This window comes from Chenopodium album, chromosome 8, assembly GCF_948465745.1.
Source record: "Chenopodium album chromosome 8, dcCheAlbu1.1, whole genome shotgun sequence".
Classification (NCBI taxonomy): Eukaryota; Viridiplantae; Streptophyta; class Magnoliopsida; order Caryophyllales; family Amaranthaceae; genus Chenopodium; species Chenopodium album.
This window is the reverse complement of record NC_137841.1, coordinates 71804008-71823393: the sequence shown is the minus strand read 5'-3', so window position 1 is coordinate 71823393 and position 19386 is coordinate 71804008. Positions and strand designations below refer to the sequence as shown.

Below are 19386 nucleotides of genomic sequence, written 5' to 3'. Positions count from 1 at the left end.
TTTGATGATTAAATGAAAAACAATTATCAAAATGAGTACAAAATATCCACAGGTGTACGGTACACCCAAATGTATATAACAATCTATCATCCTTTGCGACTCTAAATTGACACTATATGACTCATACCCTACATAATTATACAAGATCCCTTCCTAATTAACCAAATTGTAAAGTGTTTTTGATTTTTCATGCAACCAACTTCATCACCCCCGAAAAAAAAAAAAAAAAAAAAAAAAAAAAAACAAAAACAAAAACAAAAAAAAAAGTCATTTACAGAGTAGTACAGATACTCTGTATCATTTCGACTTTATAACGCTTTTCTACTAATTAGTACAATTAAATATATTAACTCATACTCCACACTCTTGAGAAGATTGAGAACCTTCTAACAACAAAGGTTGGTGGAAATAGGATTATAATTAATGAAAGTGTTTCTATTAATTATAACTTAATGTGAACTTTCCAATTAAGTCTTATGACAGACTGCATTAACCCCATCTCATTCGGAAGAGCTGCAGATCAATGTATACTGTAAAATGTAGTTCTGAATCCCTTTTTCAGAGAAGGGCCATAAGCAATACGGAGTATATGACAAACTATTATCAAATAGAAATAAAAGCAAAAGAGGAAATTACAGAAAAATTGATTAAGAAACATATTGTACAGTACAGACTATAATACAAGTATGAAGCAAAAGAGAGAAGACGACACTAACATAACCAAAGAAGTCTTTCAGGGTGAGTTTCAAATTTCAATAGAGTTCTTTCAGCACAAGTACATATCAGTAGCGATCCCTACATATACTTAGCTACATCCCCTTCGACGAAAAACCATGATATTGACATAGGCCCCCTCACATAAAAAAGTATGACATCTAGGAAATTCCTATCCCTTCTAATCAACCAGCTTTCGAAACATGCAAGATCATGAATAATCTTAAAAAGCTCCCCTTATCCCTCTTTAAAAAATAAAAATTAAAAACAGCCCCTCATCCATAATAGAATCCAAACTGCATGACCAATCTCAGAACTCTTCACTGCAGAGCGACCATATTGAAGCAGCTCCGAAAACAATGTTCAATGAGGTATGTACCATCAAAGGGCCAGGTAATTTTCACAAATTTTGGAAGTCACTTACCGAAGGAACTTGCCAGTAGATGGAACCACTCATGCCACAGCGGTATCCAATGCCTTGATTGTATTTCTATACCACAGTGCGGTGTTTGAATCAAACCTTAGCTCCCAAGTTGGCCAGTAATGCAAATCTTGCTTCAATGTTAACACCCGGGGCTTCCCATTCAAATGGACTGTCTTCACACGCGCATAATCTCCATGCACTAGTTCCTGCTTGTTGAACAAAGAAAATTTCACATTTGTACAGGAAGGGGAAGGGGGGGGGGATCCTTGTAATATTTTCTAGGGATAGGTTACATCAAGGTTAAATATTATGTTGCAACAGTAGTAAATCAATACATTATGTGACTTAAGGACATTCAGCTTCATACTCCTTTGAACTATATAGGATCATGTTTATGTGCCCTTTAGAAGCTCTAACCCAGTAATATATTATTTTATTTGGCTTTATTTTGAAAAGATACCATTTTCAGCACTTACGGATTAAGTTCATGGATTATGGGAAGCTTTGATCAGGCAAGAAGAAGCCCCATGTTTGCAGGCAATCAGGATGGTAGATAATTCAAAGGGAATGAGACTAGGTGACTAGGATAATTAAGCAATGTAAATAGGTTTGCCACACCCCAACCCCTCTCTGAGACCTAAAGAAGGCAACGATGAGCCAAGGGATAAAGGCAGAACGAATAGATCTTATAAGTTTCAAAGTTATTAATTATTAGAGAAGGGTATACATTATGAAGTAACATACTAAATTACTCTCTCAAAGTCGGAGAGAGATGAAAATTAGAAAAAGCAACATTGGCATGGCAATCCAGTCCCAAAGTCAAAGGAGGCACATCACCAAGTGGACTGACAACCCAAGCCAGTTTTGTTTCAGCCCAACCCAAAGAATATATAATGTCTTAAATTCCTTAAATGCATCAAACTAGTTAGCCTTCAAATAAAATCCTCCAAGAGCTTAGCAAATTCATCAACATTGTTTAATTTCTGACATTTTCACTACCTTGTTCTTTTCACATGAATACTTGGAGGAAGATGATGAATGTTCATAATGTTATTAACTAAAGCATTTGGGTCAACTGTAAAGACAAATTAACAATAAGATAAAAAATAAAAAGTCAGTATACCTTCGTCACACTAACAAAAGCATCCAGATTAGGGGTAGGTTTTCCATTCACTTCCACTATCCATTGAAGAGCATACAAACCATATCTATGCGCTGGACTTCCATGACACCACCTGAAAAATAACAAGATAAACTTAATTCTTAAGATTAAAAAAACTTCTAAATAAATCAGTCACAAGAAAGAAAAAAATGGACGCTCACTTATCACCCTAAGCATAACCAGGTCATCATGGTTTAATTATAGTAGATTAATAAGATATATAAGCCAGATCCCCCCCCCCCCCCCCACCCTTCTTCAATAAAGCTAAATTTCTATATTAAAAGGAAAGGCTGAATTCATAACCCCAAAACTATGTCACAAGCAACATGCAGCAATATTAATCACTAATTAGTAAAGTACCTTGCTACAAAAACACCATGGCCTTCTTCAGGAAGAAACCCAAGGGCCCGTACTGCTGGATGAGGATCCTGAACTATGCACCCACACCAGTTTACAACACGAACTGTACCGATACCATCTCTAATATCAGTTCCTACTACTACTTCCAATTCACGCCCCTGCAGGACCATCCAGGTTATAAAAATCAAATAAGATTACAGTAATCTATTTTACTGCCATACAAGAGATATGCACAACCAAGGAATTAGGGGTAACTACAAAAAAGTTACGATTCAAACCTGGCGAAAGATGGTCATCTGGAGCGTCTCATTACTCTTATCATACTTGTCTAAATCTTGGCAAGCATTTTCTATGTCACGAAAGCAAGTCACAGGCTCTTTATTGATTGCCAAAACCATGTCACCTTGTTCCAAAATATTCTCAGCTCTTGATCCAGCCAAACAACCTTTGACACGCAACACTTGGCGCCTCAAAGGGTCTTTCTTAACAAGAGCCTGAAGAAAAAAAGAGAGGAAAATCATGTTACTATTCCATATAAATTATAAAAAGTTTTGCCAGAAGAAAAATGGAGAAAACAGGTAATCAATAAAGAACATGAAGGCAACTTTATCAATCAGGTGAATTATTGTGAGACAACTGCCACCACCTAGAATTGTTCCCACTGCAGGAGGGATCATTCATTTATGAAAATTTCTAAGATGAACTAACAGATGATATTCTATGCATTTTAGAATAGTCCTTCAAAAGCCAAAACAAGACACACACAAACACACACGCACGCGCAAGCGCTCGTACAGAAAACACTTCACTCGGCACTCACATTCAGTTGTGCCGTATACAATAGCGATCACCAGATGCTCCCCAACTGAATAGGAGTCAATCAATCAAAGCTTACAACCGAATAGGAACCAATAATTAAAAGAAAAGTTATGTATAGTACAGATTCCAAAGGCTCGCAAAATTTATCTTTACTATTAGCACCATGCTTCCTCTTAAGGTTCATAAGATGATTAGCAAACATGTCAACATTTAAATCAGCAAAACCCCAATATCTAAAAATAGGGTATTACCCTAGGCAGGCTTATGGAGAAAGGATATACACAACATTACAAAGAAATTGTTTGCTTCTTCCGAACAAAGAAAAACACAATATACTTCACGAATATAATGGTCTTCCTGCAAGTGATGCAAAAATCCTACATCCAAAACCGTAAAAAATGTTTTTAAAAACATCAATATTCTATAACAATAAGATCAACCAAATCCATCCATAGACTTTAAAGTTACTAAAAAAATTTGTTCAACCAAAACCCTTGATCTAGTGTATCACATGATAGTGGCCATATGGGATGACTTATAAAGTTAATAAATAAATTGAAAGAGAAAATAATATCAGAGAGATACATACTTGGATCCAATTATCGCTCAGGCCAAAACTTCTTGCCTTCGATAGTAAGGTAGGGTAGAGTTCCACCTCCAGAATTCTGACAAGTGGCATGGGCCTTTTAATGCCATTAATAAGAAGAGGTGGACCATTTGCACCAGACAAAATTTTGTCAAGGACTTGACTGATGGTATAAATTGGTATACCTCTGACAAATTGATGATCTTCTGATGAGCTGCCTCCATATTTCAACTGCAAAATAAAATACTATATGTCAGCACCAGCCATGCTATGTAGATTCAAGTAGCTGAAGAGATAGCAATACCTGAGTTGAAAAGCTCCCCCATATTGCTTGGACCCTACCCTGTTCATCAGTCAAGACACCAGAGAATGTACTGCCAAAATCTGAATAAACAATAAAAATCAATTGCAAATTTCAGATTGTCAAACATGGCAAAATAAAATTAACCTTTTAACTATACTTATACTTCCCTCAGTTTATAACTATCACTCCACGTCTATATGGCACATTTTTTAAGGGTTTAAAAAGGCAAAAAAAGGAACTGAGGAAGTAGTATATGGGAATGAGGAAGCCAGGAAGGAGGCATTAGAATCAGAGTAAGATCATATAAAATGAATCTATGCAACCAACATACCTGTGTCAAGCTCAACAACCTCCATATTCATGGCTCGATAACGTGGACAGTCAGCTGATCCAATATTTAATGCAGCACATGGATTGGTGACAATGGATTTACGTGAGGTAGCCTGAAGACTTCTGCTCAACCCAACAAGGTATACAGAATCACCTCGTCGTAATGCAGGTTCTGACCAAAATAAAATAAAATTAAAAAGATATTTTATGCACTGGAGCAGTGCTTATCAGAATACATCATCTAATACTCTGATATCAGTCATAAGACAAAATGTTTTTAGTTTTAGAACCCTCTGCATGCACTAAAGCAACATTTAGCATTCAATAGCTAGCAGCCTAGAATGCATCATCAAACTCTTGAAAATATGGCCAAAATGGAAATTGTACTTATAACAGCAACCTGGATGTAAATGCAACTTTATGCAACCGCCAGAAATGACCTCATGTACAAACAAGCTAATTTCCAGGAATTCACGACATGCTTAATTTGGCACCCAGTCAATCAGACCAATAAGAATTCAACTAATTTTTCATCAAGGTTAAAAGCTAATACAATCCAAATAGGAGTGGAACAAAGCTCATACAATCATGCTGCGAACTAACCTGGAAGTAGCTCAGCAGCACGAACTACTGCTGCACCAGCAGCACCAAGAGCAGAAGGATCATATGCAACAAGAGCATAATTGTGTACAGGGTGTAGAAAAACTACCTACAAAATGACATAAATCTTAACAAGAGAAGTTGCAGTACCTTTAAAATATGGGTGGTAAGAGTAAACTTAGTTACCTCCCCCGGAATTTCAATAGGAAATGCGGCAAATGATAGCATGATATCAGATGCAGATATTGCAACCGTGTTCTTGTCAACCACAACCAATCCCATGTTCTGTGAATGATGGATAATAACGCCAGTCCCAAAGAAATGTTGCGAATGTACACCATCAAGCATACATGATGGTGGCACATGAACCTGAAAGTCACAAAATGGATGAAAACAATATCTTGCACCTAGCTCAAAATATCATGCAATCAAGTTATTATAACATCTAAAGAAATAACTTCATGGTGCAGATTAGAAAAGAAGCTAATCCAAGAATATTAAGGGGTCTCTAAGCCAAAACTAAAGAAAAATAAAGGTGTGACAATTTTTCAGAAAAGACATAACTAAGCAAACAGATCTGCACATAGCTACAAACCAACCAGAATATTTCTAGGCCAAAGCATGTGGACAAAAAGAACAATATCCAACATCCAATCCCCACCTTCCCAAAGTATACCATTATCAGATCCCCGTCCATCAACTTAAGCAAACAAAAAGAAGAAAAAGAAAAAATGGTTGGGCATGAGAGAAATGAATCTACTATAGCTGATGACAAACAGTAGAACATCCTCAGCATATATGATACAATGGAACACCTGTCACAAAAAATTACCTCAAACATAACAAGGGTTGGCTCTATAACACGTTCAGCAACTGAAGCATTGGATACGGCCGCTGTTGCACCTTGGTGATCCCTTAGGATAGGATTTTCAGAAATTCCCGAGTCCCCCAAGTTTTCTTCTCTAGGTTCACACAACAAATTATCAGTATTAGCAATACCATCAGCAGATGAGCATTCTTCCACCTTTCGCTTCTTGCTTCCAGCATCAGATTCATCCCGAGAGTTAGCATCTTCAGAGGTATGATCGCTATTAGTCTCCATGATAGCAGTACCGTCAGCCAGCTTTTGGTGATTATCTTGATGTGTATAGTCCATTACACAAACCCCTCTGATATCTGATGTCACTGCTTCATTGCTAGCGCCACCATTGACTTGATTGATACCAGATGATAGCAGTGGAGACTCTGACGGTAGGGCAGGCTTCACAATCCATAAACCAGTACTATCATCACGTATATATCTTCGAGGAAAGGCATACCATTCATGCCGATCAACAGTAACCAAGACAGACTACATAAAAGATAAAGTAAATAAAATTACTAATCAGCCATTTTCATGACAGCAAAAATTATAAAATGCTGACAGAATCATATCTCAATGACGGAAGTAACTAAATACAGGAGAGAACAAGGGGGGGGGGGGGGGGGGGGGGGGGAGATCAACAATGAAAGACATATATGAAATAATAAAGCAAATCCAAAATATTAAGACATATGTATTACAAGACTAGCAGTACAACAGACAAGATCTCATGGTCATCTCTATCAAATAAGAGAAAGGATCCCAGCAGACAGGAATCAACGGGCAGGCAACAAGCTTAGAGTGCGTTGTATAAAAAGGCTCAAGGTGCATCAAGGCGATAGGGAATCCCTGTGCCTTAGGTGCGCCTTACTGAATTGAGGTGCACTTCATAAATTTTTATTTTTTAACAAAATAATAAATAAATAAAACTCTCTCCCCAAAAGCGCCTTGCAAGACTAAAAGGTACATAGTCCATGTCGCCTTGAACCTCAGCGCCCCTTTTATACACTGACAAATCTACAATAATTGATTCTAGGATTTTGACCATAACCAACACTTGCGTCACAAACATAAATCCACCTCACTCGGTCATCCTATATAATAACCAATATTTCTGTATGAGGTATGAAGCAACATAAATCGAATGCTCTCCTACGGTATTCTTGAATTTGCATCCATCAACTAGCTGCTAAATAATGTAATGAGATTCAATGTGTAGTTGTGTACAAAAAAATCACCAAAAAAAATTTAAAACAAAATAAAAGTATGGATTCTGTTGGCTGTTGCTTGAAGTTGTGGAGGATCAAATAAAGATAGTGAGACCCCTAAGTCCCTAACCAGTGAAAACCAGTAGGAAAAGGGAAGCACTACAATTTAAACCCACATGTCAATTTCATATATAAAAGTATGATTGATAGACAGAAGCCTCTTCACAAGCAGAAAATGATAGATTTTACACTCAAAATTAAAAAATGCTCACAAACAATAAAATAGGTAGTTGTCAATTAGAATACTCAACCATATTTCACAAAAGGGGGAAAAAAACAACAAAAAAATTAAGCAGCCTTTTCATATGGTGGTATGATGATCATAAATCCAACAAAATTAGCTATTCTGTCCCATGGGCAAAAACTCTCTCGAAATAAAAATATTCAGCAAAGAGATATCTTTGCTAACTGGGACAAGCTTCAACTATGTGTGGTTTGTATATGTAAAAGCCTTTTTTATGTGAATATAGATGAGCCCAATTGATTCGTTAACTATTTGAGCTGCACTTGATATATATATTCGTTAACTATTCAAGCTGCACAACTAAACTCAACAAGTGAAGCTTATGAGCATATTCTAGATTTTTTTTATAACATTTTTTTTTACATGTTCAAAAATCCAACTTAAAACTGATATGAAGGATTTGCACTACACTGCTGCAAAACACAATAGAAAAAGCAGAAACTTTAGTTATGAAAGTGCTATAACGTAAAAGAGAATTTTCAAACTCAAGTCGAATTTTAAAATTTAAGTTTGAAAAAGATTCAGACTCAACCTGAGCTCAAATGCAAGTATCATGAACAGAGAAACACCAAACTTGATCTCAATACAACTATTTAACGCCCGTATTCCAAACAATCTTACAAGAGTTAAACAAATTCAAAACTAAAAATCCACAAAAAAGATCAATACATTCGATTTCTAATATTAACAATCAGTCTTCCGTTATTTACTGTCATTTATAACATGTGGATATTTAATGTCAGCAGCAGAGCTAGAACAGCAAGAAGTTCTATGTAATCAAATTGTGGTTAGGGTTCCAATGGCTGTAATGATTGCTTATGAGAAAGATGTTCATAAAAGGTCTCTAATCAATCCTGTATTGGATGGATTGGCTCTACGACGACTGTGTCCAACGGTCCAACCAATATGTAACGGTCCTTTACACCTTGGGGAAAATCGATTCAGCAAGCTATAAAAAGGATAGGTATTGGACAATACCCCACATGTAGGAAGATATTTGAAGCTGTCCTACACTAAAATACTAAGATGTGTTGTCTATTTAGCCTCACAAGCAAACAGCCCTTGGCAAAAACTATCCAGTACCCACATTCTATAATCAGTACATGGACACTTCAAACGTGATAGAAGAGTATGTAGTGCAGCTAATGTAAACAAACATACATAATAAACATCAGGAATGCAAGACCATTATCATATTAACTGGTAGCATTTAGGAGACTGAAAAACATAATAGCTACAAAAAGCCCTTACCTTCCTTCGATGCCGATCGACATATGTTATATATTCCAGTGGAACACGCATACCCCTAGATAACTTAGAAAGGACTGAGATCAGTTCCTCAAGGCAAGATATCTCCTGCCCAGCAAACTTTTTTATGATGGCATGGCGAGGTACGCCAGCTCTAAACAACATGTATCTGGTATGGACAAACAAGGAGAAAAGGCTTAATCATACTCGTAAGGAAGTCATTATGTCAATATGTGTTGCCAAAGATGAAGGATGACCATGCAATTTGCTGACACCACTATAAACATATGCCTACCGAGACAACATTGACCAATCCTTTATTCTAATTATTTAATGGAGGCTCACCCAGGCTCTGCAACATAAACAAGACCACAGGTGAACCGGAAATTTCGAGCCTGCAAAAGAATTTAACAGATTAAAAAGCAGCCTTTAGAATTTAAATCTAAATTAGAAGAAACAAATATGTACAACAATCAAGTCAGAGGGAGACAAGGACATGATGCTAGGAACTGACATAATTTTTAGCACTAACAATGCAGCAAATAAGAAGAAAATTGATGATTATAGTATTAAGATGAAGAAAACAGCAAATTGATTGATAATTCCACTTTCGAGAGGTGGATTCTCTACTAAGTATGAGCTTTCGAGAGGCTCACTCTCTCTCAATAACAAACCACTCAATATTCAACATATCCTGTTCCCTCCTAATGAGACCTATTTATAGAAAATCTTTCCTAACAAACCTCTTACTTATTCCCCAAGTTACTAGTAATAGACTACGACCCCTCTCCTAATTATTGATTCCTTGCACATGAACAGTATTTTCATAGTTCTTTGGTTGCCGACACCCAAAGGTATTTTATAAACGCACCAAATGGATGAAAGAAATAATGAAATGATGGTAGATGACTTCAGATTTTTAGCACTTCCCAAATAAGATTTGTAGACTACCAAAACAGTATTGAAAAGAGTATTCTCTCACATAATAGAGATTTAACAGGAAACATGAGTTAACAGAAAAGCTTGACCCAAACAGACAGAAAGAACTTAAACATGCACTGCATATTCAGTAAAATAAGCCAGCACACAATGACATCCAAGCAATTACAAGATCATCTAACATCCAAGGAGGGAAAGAGACAGAGAAGGGAAATAAGTATCACAATTAGGTGGTCATGAAGAATACATTATAAGAATAGTACGAGCAATTCAAGTATACAAGGTCAACAGCCAGAATAAAGTCTTATTTATAAATTCATTTGCAAACAATAAAATTAAATGGTCAACACTAAGGAAATTCTCAGACTGCAAAAAGTTAACTCTAATGTTCGGATAACTTGTACTTGGCTACATAATAGGTACCTAGCCAACCAAAATAACAAAACTTACGCTACACTTCCAGAAGCACTTGACAACATAGATGAGACACCATAACAAAAAGAAAACAACTTTAAAAAATTATGACCAAAGGCTCATCCAAGGAGGGGAGGGCAAGGACAAACCTGCTGGTAGGACAGAGAATGAATCACACCACCACTGACTTCAAGAAAGTTATCTGGGGTAATAGAGTGCAAATCTTGAACCTGGACCATCATTGATAAGAGAAACCATGATATATATAGATAGTAGTTGTATTAAACTTGTCCATTCTGGAACAGGTCAATGAAAAATAAAACACCAATATAACAAAGCAGCATGTATAACAATGAGTATATATTATGTGACATAGAACCAAAGTATGAAACCACTCAACTCATTCAGACTAACTAATTAGCAACTGTGGAATAAAAACCTTAACATATTCACAAAGTGAGGACAAATAACATTGTGACCCACTTATACACTATTAAAAGTCACTGATATATTCTTTCTTTACAACAAATTAATATACTGTATGCAATTCTGCAAAACAAAAGCAGGCTTTTGTTAAAAAATAAAATATGGTCCATCTGAAAGAGCTGAGAACTGTGAACTCACCATCAAGTCTACTGTCATTGGAGTCCCGCCTCTTTCTATCTCCAATTTGATATTCTGGCTTACACTATCATCTAACAAAGTCTCCAGTTTGAGGAACTGAGTCATAACCTGCATTAGAGACATTGACTTGTGGGTCAGTTATCTAGATCAAGCCAAGCTATGCCATGCTTGGAAGAGCTGATTACCAAATTAACATCTATTAACTCAAGATCACCAGAAAGGGGCAGCTTGAAAAAGCAGCCTCCTACTTTTCTAATTTACGTGCAATCAGGCATGCTTCCACACTGTACAGAGAAAAGGTTGGACCTAGAAAACACTATGTAAGACAATTATTGGTCAAGTCATGGAAGAAGAGAAATAGACTTATGCATCATTTAACCAAGGATAAACACTAGTAGAATGCAGTATTCCAAATCATTTAAAGACAGCATTACTGGAGACGTTACCCCCATATATGAACATACAAAACTACCTATCCAGATCTCACACTAAGAGATAAAGAAAGCTATGAGCAAGAGGATTCCAGAAATGATATACTTCCTCCATTTCATATTAGTTGACATATTTCATTTAGGCACGTTTGCCAACACATATTTTTAAATGTAGATATCTTTATTTACATATTGGCAAAAATTACAGAAATTATGATATTAGGAAAAAAAGAAGAAGAAGATGACAAATCTAACAAGATCCCACGTGACTAAATCACAAAAGAAAGTCAAAATAAGTTATGTAAATAGTACACAAAGTCAAACGTGTAAACTAAAAAGAAACCGACGAAGTATTATTGAATTATGAATGACAATGCATAAGTCTTTAGCTCAAACTATCTAGAACCAATCCTTGAATGAACCAAATGCTGAATTGCTGGATTCTAATGACTTACTTCACCATTAATACGAACAAGAACATCACCAGTTTCCAAATGCTTATAAGCTGGCCCACCTGGAACCTGTAATAAGAAATAGGGTGTAATTAACATAACTATCAATTTTAATGAATTCTTTTCTACTATAAAATATCATACTCACCACTGAATCAACAACTAGCATTCCAGTTTCCCCTGATGGAGATGCATTCCGCACCATCTACTTAATGCATTGCATGAAGTTAGTATATATATAGCTTGAAAAAGTTACAAAGGAAGCGCACATGCCTCTGACAGAAAAAAATTGACATTCAGACCCATTAAATACCAGTTCTGTATCTCTTTGAAGACCAAGTCGAAATGTTTCGTCAAAACCTTTGTGAACAAATGTCATCTACAAATCCATAATAAAGTCTCATCAAAATAAAAGAATTGGAATACAAGAGATAATGGATTTTAAAACAAGGCTAAACAAGGAATCAAGTATAATTAAAGCTTGTTTGTCTCAGATTCAATAAATTTAAATTACTAAATTGAGTTCTTCAGATCAAAATCTCATAAAGTTCTTTAATTATCTAAAAATAAAGCAAGTACATAAACCTTTGACGAGTCCACCACCACAGTTTTCAAAACATGTACAACAGCCATCTAGTGGAATAACAAATATATGATAATACCAGAAGCGATGGTAGACCACAAAAAAGTCTCTCTTCTCTGTAAAGGAAAATCCAACATTTTATGGATGGTGTCAATTTTACTGTTTAAGTTTCAACCAGTAACAAAGTCCAACGTAATAATAATCTATGTCACTATCAGATACATGATAGACCGATTAAGATCATCACGATGCTTCAAAAGCACTAATATCCTTGATATTGTTCGGACAAATTTTGGAGGTCACTTTGTGATTTGGTTCACCGCATCACTGTAAGCTATAAGCTTGATCTAGGATCACAATTCAGAAGGACCATCACTTCACAAGAGGAAGCTGGAGGAAGAATTGATTTATGATACTTTATCATCAACATAAGCGTATATTTTTAATTAAATCTATTAATCATTTTAGTGTTGCTTTACCACTTTGACCCTTTAATTAAAAAGCTATATTCCATTACACAAAAAGAGAATTATATTAAAAATAGTAGCCTAAGCCTGCAAAAATGATTCTTTCAGGCAGTGTTAAAATTCACACAGAAGACCACTAAAAACATATACACTTGCAAAACTCAGTCTCACACACAAACTTGTAAATATAATAAAGCCAGCGCTACGTAGGAAAATCATTAACAAACCTGAAGCGTACCACGGGGGATGGTAACAGCAGGCCATTTATCTGCAGACATGTCTCTGCCATTCTGAAGGTATCTTAGAGCTCTGACAACCTGCAAAACAGAAATACCAGCACTTAAAACTAGATGGTGAAATTCAATGTATTTACACGGCAGAAAGCAATAACTCAAGGGACAAAATGAAGAGAATTTAACAGATTACAAGTCAGCACAGCAAAACCACTGTCAGGATATACATTCAATTTGAACCCAGAATATACAATCAATTCTCAACCGATAGTTCAAGATACACTAAAATCTTATATTAGCTGAATAAGCTTCCAGCTCCCTTCTAAACATTTGATGTATGGCAGCAACCATGACTTTTTTAGACTGGACATGCTCTTTCTAATGGGAAGTTCCTCAGTTCCCCTTCACAATAAATTTAGGTAGGATATCAAGAAAACAGTCATGTGATAGCAACTCACTCGTTCCAAGGGCAAGAAAAATGCTGATGCACTTGATGACTTGCTCCCAGCATTCAATGCAACTGCCCTTCCTTGCCAATCTATAACAGGGGAACCACTAGAACCACCCTTAGTACCTGAAGCCGCCTGCAACAAAAAAAGAAACAGAAACATCAAGATGTAAATATCTTAATAAGTGGAATGAAACTTCTGGCATATCTCTAGTTACTTGTTAACAAAAGAGAAAGCGTGTGTTATGATATATAAAATTACCCAGCAACCCTTAGTATGAGGCTCCCACCTGTCATGGGTCATGAGCGCGGTAAGGGAGCATAATATATAAAAGGGGATATTACAACAAGCTTCGCAGACATCAGTGGGAATAGACAAAGCAAAAGCATACACTTATTTTGTACACAAAAAACAGAATTATTCAGAGTACCTTAGCAATCAAGTAGCTCTAGAAAATATATTTTAGATTATAGCTTAAAATACTTTTTTTTTTTTTTTTTTTTGAAACCAGTTTCATATAAACATTCAAAAATCCAATCTAGTCATTTTGGGTAGAATAAAAGGTTCTAACAACTTATAATGACTAAAATTTGAGTTTAAGCAAATCATATAAGAAATCAAATAAATCAATACACAAGTCTTTATACCCAATTATTAAGCTAATATGGTAAAATACCAGTTTAAACAGATGCCATGGCGTAATTTTAAATCAGAAATCAAGAAAAAGCATTACATCAAACAGAGTGTCCAAAATCCGTTACAGAATGGCGCTGTGTATTGGAACAACCCTATTATATTCCACGTACAAGAGGGGTCAAATTACCAACACTTAACACCCATATTATTTGCAGAAAATATGTATAACCCTTATTAAAAATGCATTAAGCTTCCCTTTCAGCAATTTAAATTGGTATTTAACGATTACACGCTTAAGGGGAAATCGATACAATAAGTAAGCGGCATTTGATTAATATAGTCAATCATAATTTAAAGCAGTTTGTCCAATAGTGGCTCAATTACATCGTTAAACTCTAAACATGTTCACCTAGGATTACTTTGTACAGTAAAGGCTCTAGAGCAAAATGAGCCAACATCAATTGGAAAAAAATTTCATCAATTTATAACGGTCTATAATGGTAATTTCAAACTTAAAGGAAAAACAAAGCAAGCCCTTGTGACCACTAAGTAGAACAACCCACTTACTTGCATGTAAAATGTGTTAAAGTCATTGTAGCCATCCCTGCAAACAAAAAACAAGCAAGATAACAAAGTCATCATGCCAATTCCAACCATAAACAAATTATTTTGTTTGAAGGGGGAGGAGGGGGGATGAGCATTTCAATTATCTATAGTATACTGAATAAAACTCAGAAACAAAGACATACAAGTATTGGATAATGCCAAATGTCCATTCAATGCCTAACAAATACATAATATGAAGAAGCCTACTGCCCACCACATATTTTTCATATCACTGCTTTCCCAATAAATATACCATGAGAAGAATTGGAGCTTCAAATTAGAAATTTAAACTTCTTGAACTTTACCACCTTTTCATTCCACGTTCTCTTCTCAAAGGATGCAAAAGGTAACGTACCCGGCTCATAAGTAATATCACCCTCTTAGGTGAGAAAGCTATGTAGACTGTTAAAAACTCCTGTCATTAACAACAGCTATATCTACATAATTACATGGCCAAATTTGACGATGATTGACATTTTTCTCTTCACATTAATTTAACTAATACTGGGAGGTGCTTCAGTTTTCTATAGGACAGAAAACACTTTTTCTTCCAGCCAATCAACAAATACTGAATGAATCTTCTGGTCTTCTCTGCGGCTATTTCTACATACTTCTTTCCTCTTCTTTTTAGAAACCAGAAGTAGCACCATCAGAATTCTAAATTTTATCAAATTACCTAGAAAACTATGACCTTATAGCTATCATAACTTCAAGGCTGTAAAAATAATACTGAACTAAAACTGCATGAATAAGCAGCATCCATCATCAACCTCTTTTCCGATTCATCCAAAAAAAAAGAAACAAAAAAAATCCACACCTCAAGTAAGTTGTTTAGTAGCCTGACGTCTGGACAAATATAAAAGATAAAGTGAGTACACGCAAAACATTATTCCATGTGGGATGATACATGGGAAGTTTTAGTCTGCCAAATTTTCAATATAAAAAGTCCAAATAAGAAAATTTTGATGGCACAGGACACAAATTTAATCCGTGATGTAAGCAGGAAACAAGAAATAAATCAATTTGCAAGATAAGTAGATAATGTGACGAAAAAAAAATCAGTCCTAATAGCCGATCTAAAATTATTCATAACAAAACACAATCTTAAACCACACCACCATATTCCCTCCACCCCATCCCTTCAAAGGGGATTAATTGACAACCAACATATTGAAAGAGTATGAACAAGAAATCATTTCAGCTAATATAAACATACTTTTTGTAGTGAGGAGCATCTCTATCAAGACGTGCAAGAGTACCAGCCAAAATAGACACCTGCAAGAGTGTGAAAATAGCACTTTTATCCATCATGAAAAATTGGAAGAGCAATAGTTCTTCCCCATCAATCAGATATGTACAATAACCAATAGAAAAGCCAAGCCAAACACAAGTTGTACTATCTTACTCCCTCTTTGATTATGCCTTAACCTCCTTCATCTCACTACGACAATCCATTGAATGTCTTAAGACTCATGGCATAAGATTGGGTCAATTGATAATTTGCCTATTTAAGACATACGAAGTATATAGACTATTTGTGAGTCTACTTAAATTTTAAATTTAAAAGAAGAGTGAAAAGGCACCTATTGGCATGATGGATGGAAGTGACATGCACATTGGTATATGCACTTAGTAACTACATGCATAAGAAAATGGAGAGATAATCATAAAAAATATATATGATTTACAGGGACATGCATAGACACAAGGTTAGGATAATAGACTAAACATGAGAACTAATTCACTCCGAATGAACTAAACATGAGAAGTTGCGAACATTCATGATAACATGGAGTGAGGCTGCAATCAGGTTCCAAAGAGTGTTTTGAGTTAAAAAATAAATTAATTAATAAAGGCTTCCAAATTTTTCTGCGTACAATTTGGGTGAGTAAAAGGAAACCTCTAGCATCACACAAGAAGCAGGGCATAAAGATTTCTAAGTCTACAAGGGTCCACAATATAAAGTGATGATTATTAGGAGTTAAAACCACATTACAACATCTCCGTAGCAATCAACAGAAAATTATATGAAGTATTTGCTAACATGACAAACACAGACAATACTCTTTGTACTTTTTCAGAAGTTGAAAGTATCAAGAAATAAATCAGGAATAAGATGCAGCTACCTTCTCTCCACTATCATTACCGACAACCCTGATTTCAAGCCCAACAGAGGCAGCCTCGGGGGCAAGAGGTATCTCTTCGTAGCTCAAAAAACGGATCTGTTGTGGATCATATCTAAAAAATCCAAAATCATGCACCTAAAGCAACAAGAGTACAAGTGTTATGAACAAAATGACCAAGACCAGAAAAACCACAACTACAATGGACTTAGTAATAAAACATGAAGAAAAGAATATACATCTCAAACAATAAAATTAATTCCAAGCTCTAACACCACAATTCAGTCAATGAAAGCAAGCAAATGCAACAAAAATGACGCAAAGATGCTTCAGATATTACAAACAGGAAAATATAAGATCAAGAAGGCATTAGAAATGTGTAAAATAAAAATAAATAAATGAATAAAGCTAAACTTCTTCAGAAAATAAAAATAAATACAAATAAATAAAATAAAGAAGCTAAACTTAACTTATAGGGAATTAGGGATCCCTTCCAAAATGATGAGCATTTTGGCTATTAAACAACAAACACGGATATTTTACCTATTTTGCTAATACTGAGACCCCTTGGGAAATTTTAGAAATTTTTTAAAATTAAATTTATATACAATATGATTGTGCGGGCAAATGAAATTATGTGGTTACCTGCGACATGGGAATTCCAATTATAAGTTGGACTGGCTGGTTAAAATGCGGTAAAATCACAGTATAGGAACTATTAGACTCAAGGATGCAATGAAGAACTGGGCTATTAGTGCTACTGTGATACAATGAAGCCATTACTATATTCATACAACTCAACAATCAGTGTTGTGCGGTAAAGCCTAGACTGTGGAATCAAAGCAAGCTAAACCTCACTACCACATGTCCACATAGTATTGCAATAACAAAATCATGCAGTTGATAATGAAAATTGAAGATCTAGAGGTGAAGTGATTCTATTGAAAGACTACAGATCACCCTCCAAACCGTACATATGACTTTGAAGCCTAAAAAGGCTACAAGGAACCTCAAAGTCAGCTAAGTTGGATTGGGATCAAGTAAAACGAGTATTCCAAGAGTCCAGCCTCCCATATCTCTGTCAGCTTGTCAAGCCACACCTGAGCCTTCTTAAATCAAACCTAGATGAGAAAAGCCAAGCACAGTCTTGGCTCAGGACAAATTATGCTTGCAAAACTTTTAGACAGAAGTGTATAAACATCATTTAATTTATTCTAGTGATATTGTAAAGTACAGTTCTCTACCTTTCTAATCTATTCCTTCCCAATAGATTTCTAACATAACAGTTTCAACTTTATCGCCGAATCACCATTTAATTAACACACGCAATAATCGATGCAGAAAGGCGCATATTCTTCAAAATAAACATTAAACTCAAAAACAAACACATGATTAAACAAAAATATTATTCCTTTAACTCACAAAAGAACATACCACAAATAAGAATCTTCCTTTACCACAAGAATCTTAAAAGGCAAAATCTCAACAATGTTCACTCACCGGATCTCTATATACTGGAAAAACAGGAATCTCTTCTCGATTCAAAAAAGTTGCTTCCGCCACCACTGGCCCTGTTAATTAAAAAATTTAAACAAAACAACATTAGCTTAATTAATAATTACAAAATTACACACTAAATTAACTTGATCAACATCAAATAAACTATTATTTTCTTCAAAAAAAAAACTCGATTACCTGGTTTAACAACATGACGATTCGTAAGAATAATTCCGCGACGTTTATCGACGACGAAACCAGTAGCATAACCAGCACTAGCAGATTCAGTGTCGAAAGCGCGACAAGCAGTAGTACGAAGAACAACAACAGCAGGTACAACGTTGTTCAGTGCTTTCCTCCAATCTTCAGCAGTTGCAGTATTTTCACTAATCGGAGGATCAATTTCCATGCAAAGTTCACTTTTAATTGTCGATTCTAAACCAGCTGGAACTCCCTCTGATCCTAATCTTTCCAGTTGATCTCCCATTTTTCCGACGAATTTGATCAATCAATTGATTGATTAATCGAGAAATCAGAAGATGAATTGGAAGGAATTTGGGAATTAGGGTTTTAGAGGAGAGAGAAAATGAGGATGATGGAAAGTGAGAAAGTCTGACTGAGTTGAAGAAATGATATTTTTGTTGTGTTTTTCTGGGAAGATGATTTAGTTTAGAGAGAAGTACTTGTGTATTTATAGTTTGAAGTAAACTGGATTCAACGGAAAGTTGACCGAAGTCTTTGGTATCACGGCGAGTATTCCGGCGATGTTTTTTTTGGGGTTTTTTTATTTTACATAAAACTAAATGAAAGCCTAATTGAGCACTTTTGAAGACATAAGAGAAAAATTGGTCTGGTGATTCGAATCGGATCAGAAACATCTATTGTTTAGGTTGATTCGATTTCATTGCATTTGATTTTACTAGATTAGATTAGTTTAGTGATTCGGATCAAAAACAGCTAATGTATAGATCAATGATTAGTTTAGTGATTCGGATCAAAAACAACTAATGT

The 19386-nt window shown here is 35.4% G+C and overlaps 1 protein-coding gene across 1 annotated transcript; it reads right to left on the bottom strand.

The window, feature by feature from the left end:
* Positions 1–608: 608 nt before the first annotated feature.
* Positions 609–19142, bottom strand: LOC145642247 (protease Do-like 7). Its single transcript, XM_081693361.1, has 24 exons — positions 18574–19142; positions 18379–18449; positions 16882–17016; positions 15972–16030; positions 14717–14753; positions 13523–13648; positions 13059–13148; positions 12095–12160; positions 11930–11986; positions 11785–11850; positions 10899–11006; positions 10424–10504; positions 9267–9316; positions 8925–9090; positions 6132–6650; positions 5486–5668; positions 5303–5408; positions 4701–4871; positions 4370–4449; positions 4069–4296; positions 2939–3154; positions 2661–2818; positions 2262–2373; positions 609–1344 (listed from the first exon to the last, which is right to left on the bottom strand). Exons 1-24 carry the CDS (start codon positions 18860–18862, stop codon positions 1168–1170), a joined length of 3351 nt encoding a protein of 1116 aa, XP_081549487.1. The 5' UTR covers positions 18863–19142; the 3' UTR covers positions 609–1167.
* Between the last annotated feature and the right edge of the window lie 244 nt (positions 19143–19386).